Source organism: Manis javanica, chromosome 1 (genome assembly GCF_040802235.1).
Source record: "Manis javanica isolate MJ-LG chromosome 1, MJ_LKY, whole genome shotgun sequence".
Lineage (NCBI taxonomy): Eukaryota > Metazoa > Chordata > Mammalia > Pholidota > Manidae > Manis > Manis javanica.
In genome coordinates, this window is record NC_133156.1 from 192,381,290 (window position 1) to 192,391,896 (window position 10,607).

General features: G+C 42.6%; 1 protein-coding gene across 6 annotated transcripts in view; it reads left to right on the forward strand.

Annotated features, from left to right (window-relative positions):
* The window catches only part of BCL11A (BCL11 transcription factor A), a 97,300-nt gene extending 87,100 nt beyond the window's left edge, over positions 1 to 10,200 (forward strand). For 3 of the 6 annotated variants that reach the window (XM_017666658.3, XM_017666659.3, XM_017666661.3), the window contains exon 4: positions 45 to 9,679. In XM_017666658.3, the coding sequence (XP_017522147.1) occupies positions 45 to 2,065 (2,021 nt within the window). In that variant the 3' untranslated portion in view covers positions 2,066 to 9,679. The other 3 variants (XM_073212865.1, XM_017666662.3, XM_017666660.3) reach the window with 3 other exon arrangements.
* The last annotated feature ends 407 nt before the right edge of the window (positions 10,201 to 10,607 follow it).

The window sequence follows — 10,607 nt, forward strand, 5'->3', positions numbered from 1 at the left end:
CCTCAGTGATTAAACATTGATGTTGGTGTTGTATTATTTTGCAGGTAAAGATGAGCCCAGCAGCTACACATGTACAACTTGCAAACAGCCATTCACCAGTGCATGGTTTCTCTTGCAACACGCACAGAACACTCACGGATTAAGAATCTACTTAGAAAGCGAACACGGAAGTCCCCTGACCCCGCGGGTTGGTATCCCTTCAGGACTAGGTGCAGAATGTCCTTCCCAGCCACCTCTCCATGGGATTCATATTGCAGACAATAACCCCTTTAACCTGCTAAGAATACCAGGATCAGTATCGAGAGAGGCTTCCGGCCTGGCAGAAGGGCGCTTTCCACCCACTCCCCCCCTGTTTAGTCCACCACCGAGACATCACTTGGACCCCCACCGCATAGAGCGCCTGGGGGCAGAAGAGATGGCCCTGGCCACCCATCACCCGAGTGCCTTTGACAGGGTGCTGCGGTTGAATCCAATGGCTATGGAGCCTCCCGCCATGGATTTCTCTAGGAGACTTAGAGAGCTGGCAGGGAACACGTCTAGCCCACCGCTGTCCCCAGGCCGGCCCAGCCCTATGCAAAGGTTACTGCAACCATTCCAGCCAGGTAGCAAGCCGCCCTTCCTGGCGACGCCCCCCCTCCCTCCTCTGCAATCCGCCCCTCCTCCCTCCCAGCCCCCGGTCAAGTCCAAGTCATGCGAGTTCTGCGGCAAGACGTTCAAATTTCAGAGCAACCTGGTGGTGCACCGGCGCAGCCACACGGGCGAGAAGCCCTACAAGTGCAACCTGTGCGACCACGCGTGCACGCAGGCCAGCAAGCTGAAGCGCCACATGAAGACGCACATGCACAAGTCATCCCCCATGACGGTCAAGTCCGACGACGGCCTTTCCACCGCCAGCTCCCCGGAACCGGGCACCAGCGACCTGGTGGGCAGCGCCAGCAGCGCGCTCAAGTCCGTGGTGGCCAAGTTCAAGAGCGAGAGCGACCCCAACCTGATCCCGGAGAACGGGGACGAGGAGGAAGAGGAGGACGACGAGGAAGAGGAAGAAGAGGAGGAAGAGGAGGAGGAGGAGCTGACGGAGAGCGAGAGGGTGGACTACGGCTTCGGGCTGAGCCTGGAGGCGGCGCGCCACCACGAGAACAGCTCGCGGGGTGCCGTGGTGGGCGTGGGCGACGAGGGCCGTGCCCTGCCCGACGTCATGCAGGGCATGGTGCTCGGCTCCATGCAGCACTTCAGCGAGGCCTTCCACCAGGTCCTGGGCGAGAAGCATAAGCGCGGCCACCTGGCCGAGGCCGAGGGCCACAGGGACACTTGCGACGAAGACTCGGTGGCCGGCGAGTCGGACCGCATAGACGATGGCACCGTTAACGGCCGCGGCTGCTCCCCGGGCGAGTCGGCCTCGGGGGGCCTGTCCAAAAAGCTGCTGCTGGGCAGCCCCAGCTCGCTGAGCCCCTTCTCCAAGCGCATCAAGCTCGAGAAGGAGTTCGACCTGCCCCCGGCCGCGATGCCCAGCACGGAGAACGTGTACTCGCAGTGGCTCGCAGGCTACGCCGCCTCCAGGCAGCTCAAAGATCCCTTCCTTAGCTTCGGAGACTCCAGACAATCGCCCTTCGCCTCCTCGTCGGAGCACTCCTCGGAGAACGGGAGCTTGCGCTTCTCCACGCCGCCCGGGGAGCTGGACGGAGGGATCTCGGGGCGCAGCGGCACGGGAAGTGGAGGGAGCACGCCCCATATTAGTGGTCCGGGCCCGGGCAGGCCCAGCTCAAAAGAGGGCAGACGCAGCGACACTTGTGAGTACTGTGGGAAAGTCTTCAAGAACTGTAGCAATCTCACTGTCCACAGGAGAAGCCACACGGGCGAAAGGCCTTATAAATGCGAGCTGTGCAACTATGCCTGTGCCCAGAGTAGCAAGCTCACCAGGCACATGAAAACGCATGGCCAGGTGGGGAAGGACGTTTACAAATGTGAAATTTGTAAGATGCCTTTTAGCGTGTACAGTACCCTGGAGAAACACATGAAAAAATGGCACAGTGATCGAGTGTTGAATAATGATATAAAAACTGAATAGAGGTATATTAATACCCCTCCCTCACTCCCACCTGACACCTCCTTTTTCACCAACCCCCTTCCCCGTCGCCCTGCAGTCCCACTTCCTGTAGGATTTTTTCTAGTCCCATGTGATTTAAACAAACAAACAAACAGAAGTAACGGAAGCTAAGAATACGAGAGTGCTTGTCACCAGCACACCTGTTTTTTTTCTTTTTCTTTTTCCTTTTCGTCTTCTTTTTTTCGTTTATGTTCTCACCGTTTGAATGCATGATCTGTGTATGGGGCAATACTATTGCATTTTACGCAAACTTTGAGCCTTTCTCTTGTGCAATAATTTACATGTTGTGTATGTTTTTTTTTTTTAACTTAGACAGCATGTATGGTATGTTATGGCTATTTTAAATTGTCCCCGATTCGTTGCTGAGCAAACATGTTGCTGTTTCCAGTTCCGTTCTGAGAGAAAAAGAGAGAGAGAGAGAAAAAGGCCATGCCGCATGCATTCTGTAATACATATCGTGTACAGTTTTATTTTATAACGTGAGGAGGAAAAATAGTCTTTGGGTTAACCCTCTATAGACAGAATAGTTAGCACTGCAAGAAAATCTCTGAGCTAAATGTCTGTCTCTAAAGGGTTAAATGTATTAATTGGAGAGGAAGAAAAGGCCTTCAATTGACAAATTAACAGAAAAACAAAACAAGTTAATTCTACCATTTGGTTTTAAAATATGAGTGCCTTGGATCTATTACGACCATGTTGATGGTTCTTTCCACTTGTTATAAACTTGTACTTTAATTCAGCATTGGGTGAGGTAATAATCCTTAGGACCTAGCGTAAAATTCTATATTGTATTTCTCACAACAATGGCTACCTAAAAATATGACCCATTTTGTCCTAGTTAATCATCATTTTCCCTTTAGTTTAATCTTGTAAGCAAAACTGACTATACCAGTATAAAAGCTATTGTGCTCCTGGTGAGAGCTTAAAAGAAATGGGGCTATTTTGCCCAAGTTTTATTTTTTTTACATGATGATTAAATTGAATGTGCAACGTGCAAAAAGCCCTGGAACACAATTAAATACTAAGGAATTTACTTTATGAAGATAACCTTGTTTTAAATAACATGTTTCTTAAAAATTCTGGTACCAGAAGAAATAGATCCAGATCTACTTGGTTGTCAAATGGACAATCAAAAGATCAACTTTAAGATCTCATATACCATATTAAAAAGAAGAGACTGACAATAAGGTTTGACAGAGGTGACAGAGGGAAAAAAAATATGTGATTTATTAGCACAATGTGGTACTGTTTGCCATTTTAAACTAGAACAGGTGTATAAGCTAATATTGATACAATGATGATTAACTATGATTCTTAAGACTTGCGTTTAAATGTGACATTCTTAAAAAAGAAGAGAAAGAATTTTAAGAGTAGCAGTTATATATGTCTGTGCTCCCTAAAAGTTGTACTTCATTTCTTTTCCATACACTGTGTGCTATTTGTGTTAACATGGGAGAGGATTCATTGTTTTTATTTTTATTTCTTTAATTTTTTCTTTTTTATTAAGCTAGCATCTGCCCCAGTTGGTGTTCAAATAGCACTTGACTCTGCCTGTAATATCTGTATCTTTTCTCTAATCAGAGGTACAGAGGTTGAGTATAAAATAAACCTGCTCAGATAGGACAATTAAGTGCACTGTACAATTTTCCCAGTTTACAGGTCTATACTTAAGGGAAAAGTTGCAAGAATGCTGAAAAAAAAAAAAATTGAACACAATCTCATTGATGAGCATTTAAAAAAAAAATTTAAAAACTTTGCCAGCCATTTACTTGACTTATGAGCTTACTTACTCGGACTCAACATTGCAAGCGCTGTGAATGGAAAACAGAATACACTTAACATAGAAATGAATGATTGCTTTCGCTTCTACAGTGCAAGGATTTTTTTGTACAAAACTTTTTTAAATATAAATGTTAAGAAAAAAATTTTTTTAAAAAACACTTCATTATGTTTAGGGGGGAACTGCATTTTAGGGTTCCATTGTCTTGGTGGTGTTACAAGACTTGTTATCCATTTAAAAATGGTAGTGGAAATTCTATGCCTTGGATACACACCGCTCTTCAGGTTGTAAAAAAAAAAAACATACATTGGGGAAAGGTTTAAGATTATATAGTACTTAAATATAGGAAAATGCACACTCCTGTTGATTCCTATGCTAAAACACATTTATGGTCTTTTTTCTGTATTTCTAGAATGGTATTTGAATTAAATGTTCATCTAGTGTTAGGCACTATAGTATTTATATTGAAGCTTGTATTTTTAACTGTTGCTTGTTCTCTTAAAAGGTATCAATGTACCTTTTTTGGTAGTGGAAAAAAAAAAGACAGGCTGCCACAGTATATTTTTTTAATTTGGCAGGATAATATAGTGCAAATTATTTGTATGCTTAAAAAAAAAGAAAGAAAAAAGTGTGACATTGTACAGATGAGAAGCCATATAATGGCAGTTTTGGGGGAGCCTGCTAGAATGTCACACGGATGGCTGTCCTAGGGGTTGTACATATCCTTTTTTGTTCCTTTTTCCTGCTGCCATACTGTATGCAGTACTGCAAGCTAATAGCGTTGGTTTGTTATGTAGTGTGCTTTTTGTCCCTTTCCTTCTATCACCCTACATTCCAGCATCTTACCTTCATATGCAGTAAAAGAAAGAAAGAAAAAAAAAAGGAAAAAAAAAACCCCAATGTTTTGCAGTTTTTTTCATTGCCAAAAACTAAATGGTGCTTTATATTTAGATTGGAAAGAATTTCATATGCAAAGCATATTAAAGAGAAAGCCCGCTTTAGTCAATACTTTTTTGTAAATGGCAATGCAGAATATTTTGTTATTGGCCTTTTCTATTCCTGTAATGAAAGCTGTTTGTCGTAACTTGAAATTTTATCTTTTACTATGGGAGTCACTATTTATTATTGCTTATGTGCCCTGTTCAAAACAGAGGCACTTAATTTGATCTTTTATTTTTCTTTGTTTTTATTTTTTTTTATTTGGATGACCAAAGGTCATTACAACCTGGCTTTTTATTGTATTTGTTTCTGGTCTTTGTTAAGTTCTATTGGAAAAACCACTGTCTGTGTTTTTTTGGCAGTTGTCTGCATTAACCTGTTCATACACCCATTTTGTCCCTTTATTGAAAAAATAAAAAAATTAAAGTACACAATGTAAGCTTCTTGTGTCCTCATTTGACACACTCTGTAAATTACTTTCAAGAAAATAACAGGTTTTAAGAGAAGGCCAGTCAGTCTTTTTCAGGATTATTTCTATGGGCATTTTGATGTGTGTATTATACCCTAAAGGAACATAAAGTACTTACTATATTAAAATAGACATACCTCAAACCATGGAAGTAGTTTTAAGACTTTATAGTTCTAGAATAATTTCCAAGAAATGAAAGGTGTTTTCAGTCTGATGTTAAAAACTTTCCTTCCATCTTTAACAGTAACCCATTCAGATATAAATGAAAAACTTACTGGTAATAGCATCTTAACTTTTATTTTCTTCTGATTTTTTGCTGTTCTTGTTGTCTGAAAGTTCTTTTCTATTCTCCCTTTTCTGGCCCTCTCTTAGAACATAATGTTAAGAAAAAAAAAGGGTTTTCAAACTATCAGTCCTTTTGTTTCCACATAAGAATCTTTCCTCATACCCAGAATATTCCTAACCCCCAAATCTAAAAATCCAGAAACAAAGGCATCAGGTAAAAAGAGAGAGAGAGAGAGAGAAAAGAAAAAAATGGACACTTAGAGTTTAGCCAGATGTGGCCAATTCTGTGGAATGAACCACTGATTTCCTGAGATGCGTGGTGGTTTGCCTTGTGATTCTGAGATCCTAGGAACCAGAGATGGGATGGATCTTTTCGTTGTTTTTATAAGGTCTTCCTGGCCAGTAGGAAATGAGAGTGGGAATACCCTTCAATCTTCTCTTGCGCATGCAATGAAACGTCATCTTTGAAAAGAAGGTTAGGTCATTAAAAAAAAAAAACAACGCTCCTTAGAAATCTGTGTTGTCAGTTTTACAAATACTGCGTGTTGCAGCATCTATTTGCTTTATTAAAACACATACCTTTGTGATACTGTCTCCCTGTTCCCAGTGTAGACGAATGGATACGACTTTGTTTTTACTTTTGTCAACACCAAAACAAAAGCCGTTCTGTTGTCTTCTTGTGGTAGCATTTTTGTTGCTCAGTTCTTATGCCCTGGTGCCTGTGAGGTGGCCTTTTCATGTAATGCCTTTTATCTGGGCAAGAATAGTTTTATCATTCTAAAATAGAAAAGTAGGTGTATTTTTTTAAAGCCTGTTTGAGTGGGAAGGAGAGAGACAGAGAGGAGTCAGTGCAAGAGGACTGGGGAGAGCCTGGTACAGGAGTGAGGCTGGGACGGAAGGTATTTACCAAAGTTGATAATGGGTGGTGAACTGAGAGGAGGTCTATGTGTTTTGGATTAAGTTACTTCACAACTGAATCCAGAATGCTGTTCAAGGTAGATAGAAATATTCTGTGTGCCGTGCCAGTCTTGGACATGGTGGCTTCAGTGCCACCATATTAAATGTCCATAAAGCCACTATGTGTCCCTGTTACTCTTTTATTAGGAGCCATGAGTGCAGCTATGCAGGTTTTATATATACTGTATTCATTTTAATTTCTCAGTATATGATGCTCTTAGTGTAATTAGGTTTTGCCTCCTGACAGACAGAATTAATGGCATATACTGTATGCTTGAATGTTCAAATTTCTTAAATCAAATGGGGAATGGGGAGGGTACAAACCTCAAGTGATAAATCACAGATTATGTTTGATTTACATGGCCCCAAAGTTAAATAAATTTATTGGGAGACAGGTTCTTCAGGTTACTTAGTCTCTTGACTTATTGAAGGCCTCTTATAAAACATTATTTCTGAAGCTGAGTGAACAATAGAAGCATGAAAAGCTAGGCAACAAGAATGTAACTTATAAGTGACATCTTGTATCCGGAACCCTAAAATTAAAAATCTTAATGTAGAATAGCAAAAAACATCCCCAATGATAGGGTGAATTCATGATATATTTTTTAAATGAGGAAATACTAAGCACATTAACATTTTTCAAAATTCTCAAGTTTATGTGACACCCCTCATGTTTTGGCGCCCTGTTCTCTACTTACCTAACTCCCGATGCTTAAAACATTCCTTTTTATCTTCGTTTTGAGAAAACTTAATATAAACAGGAATACAACAAATACGATTTCTCACCAATTTTAACCCAGGCACTCTTCCAGTGCATGTACCACCTCCATCCTGAGACCATTTACTGCCACAAAAGGGCTGAAGCGAACACACTGCAAAGGTTGCTAAGAAGGGGAGGTGAACCCTTGGTTCTTCCTTTGTACCAGCAGTGGCAGGAAGTGTGTAGTTGAGTTTTTCCCAGGGCATTCTGTGATAGAGCTGTTTGTTTAAGTACCATTTTTGTATATGCAATAAGTACATACTGTATATATTCATAATGCTTGAAGTGAGAGTTTGAAAGGAAGGTAGTGGGGGTTAGATATAGTTTCATTTGGAGAAATAAGGAAATGAAATGGTTTATTCAGACACTGAAAGTTTGTTAAAAGGTGCTGGGCTATATTTTAGCCCTTCCTGAAAAGGAGTTGAGGAGCCTCAGGCCCCATCCTGTCCTGCTTCGCTTTACTCACAGGGAGGAAGTACAGTATTTTCTTTTTTTATTCCCTCCTCCACACACACACACAAACTTGATTCTCATGGCCACGTTGTTACTGTGTGTTCTTCATTACGATTCTGTTACTCCACTGTCCCTGGGCCTGGTCTGTTCAAGAATGTACCCAATCCCATTCTTTTTTTACAGGCAATGTCCCATTTAAAAAAAAATTATGTGGGAATTTTGCCTGTCTGAGGATGGGATTGTCAATGTTCTTTAAATCTTAGAAAATGTTTTTTAAAGACTGTTAACTTTTAAAAGGCAAGAGCCACTTAGCTAATTTTCCTAAGTGTCTCCTATGGCCCTGCCACTTCCCCAGTTAAGAATAAACAAACCCATTTTTAGAGAAGTGGATGTCAGAATGCATAGGTGGAATTGGGATCCCAATCCTGATAAGTGCATTTTTTTCCAGGGCCACAGAGCCCCAGGTTGGAGGCATGGGGTGTTGCTTTTACTTGCTGTCATCCTGTTATATCCCATTAGCCCACTGTTGCACTTACTAAAACACAAGAACAGTGAATCAGCCTTTAGGGGGATGGGCCTGTTTCTCTCTCTCTCTCATTTCCCAGTGTTGTCTGTGGTCCTGGGATGTGATTAATTCCTCTCTTTCAAATGGGAAAGGAGACTGATCTCTGTAGTTCACTTGGGTCTTTGTACTCAAGAACCTAAACTTGGCTGAACACAATTCAGTGGTTGATCCAAATACTGTTTTTCCTTTCTGTAAAATGGCAAAATCTACTTCAAGGGAGCATTATAGCAGGTCTTGACAAGACAGCAGAAAATTTGCCCCAAAGTCTGTCCTCAAACAGGATACCCCCAAACCCACAGGGGGCTGTGCTTTTAAATAGTGAACGAACGTGGTACCTGCCCATGCTATACACTTTGTCTGTTAGGTCTTTGCATATTGGTAGCAGGTCTGACAACGGGGTGTCATGGGGTTATCAGCCTAAGGGGCCTCAACGTGACTTAGGGCTGGACTGAGAACTGGATTTCCCCAGAGCCCACCTGGACACAGGAGGCCCTCAGCCCAGGTCTCCACTGCTCAGGGGGTACTCGGCAGAACAGCTGAGCTCCAGACCCTGGGCCTCCTGCGGCGCCATGTCGGGAGAGGAGGCCCCAGTCCCCTGCTTCAGGTCGCCATGGCAACGAGGCCTGGAATGCCACCTGGTAGCCCTCTTCCTCGGCACATCCGGACTCCCAGTTCTGCTGCTTCAAGTCAATGTACTCAGCAAGGGAGGAGCCTGGAGGAAAATAACCACTCCCTTCTTCCCTTCACCATTGCCTTACCCCCTCACAAAAAAAGACAAAAAGAAAAGAAAACTGCATGTTTGAAAGAAACTACAGGCAGTTTTTGGTGCAATTTGGGAGCAACTCTTGGGTTCTGGTTTCCTCTTCAAAAATTTGTTCGCCTCTTGTAAATCGTTGGCTGCTTTGACGTTGAACTTGATGACATTTCATGTTTTCGTTGTGCTGCTTTTACATCAATTTTGATTTTTTGTTTCTTTATAGTTTTGTTATTATTTTAAGGAAATGTCCCCTTACCCTCCTCCCTCCCCCGTTCTCCTCAACCAAAGGGCTGTTTCCTACTCAGTTTTCTCAGTCATGAGGGAAAGTGTTTCCTTCCAGGTGTGTCCCGAGTTTATTAGGACTATCATCCAGTCGGGTAGGGAGCCCAGGTCCCTGGAGGGAAGGCAGGGAGGGAGGCACAGGGAAGGCACTCAGAGGTCAGAGTTTTTGGTTGGGGTGGCTGGGGGGAGATTGAGTTTGAAATCATGTTTAAGATACCAGTGGCTCCACCTGTGGTCGATTATAATTTTGAAGAGCTAGTTAGAGAACAGAAAATCACTGGGCCAAGTCACACCTGTACTTTTTTTTTCCCCCCTCCTCTGTCTCCAACCTCTTTCTAGGTTCTTCACACACCCCCATTCGGCGTAGTACCCAGAGAGCTCAAGATGTGTGGCAGTTTTCGGATGGAAGCTCGAGAGCCCTTAAGTTCTGAGAAAATTTGAAGCTCCCAGGGGCAGGGTGGACGTGAGCCGCCCTGCTGACATCTGCGTGGTCTGTCATCCTGCTAGTTTGTGATGTTTTCTGACAGTAGCCTCCAAGAAGCCGTTGTGCGAAGACAGAGTCCTGCAGAGTCCTTCCTGCCTGGGCCTGCAGTGCCATTTTATTTATATTTTTTAATAAAAAGTAAAAACAAAAAAACAGACCCACATCAGAACAGTGAATCCGTCCCATATAGAGGGCCCATGGACCATCGCTGTCCCGAGTGACGTCCTGGCTCTTTGGAAACCAGCCAACCTAATTACCCGTATTGTGGAAATGAGCATGAGTCCCCAGACCCCTTGTTTCTATACATTCTATGTTGTCTTTTAAAAAGTGTGCTTAACATTGACACAATAAATGTTGGAGCTTTAGGTGGTGTTTGCTTGTTCTTTAATTATTAATGCTTATAAGACAATGTTGCTGCTTATGACTTTTGCATTTCTGTATCCATTTCGGGCAGACGCCGATCAGGTGAGGAGGAGGAACAGATTTGAGGAGTGGTAGGAGGTGTAGGAGGTGTAGGAGGGGAAAGAGGTTATTGCTTATCAGATGGCATTAATTTTCAAGGAGAATCAAAATGCAAAACTTGGAGATAAATCATAACAATATCATAATTAATGTAGTACTAGTGTTGCTGTTTATTAATGCTGAAGTGTGGTTTTCCTGTCTGACTTATAATTTGCATTCCATTAAATAATGCATAATATGGCATGCTGAATTCTGTTTTTCAAATATATGCATTTGGTGGCTACCATGCAGGATTTGAATTTGTCTTTTA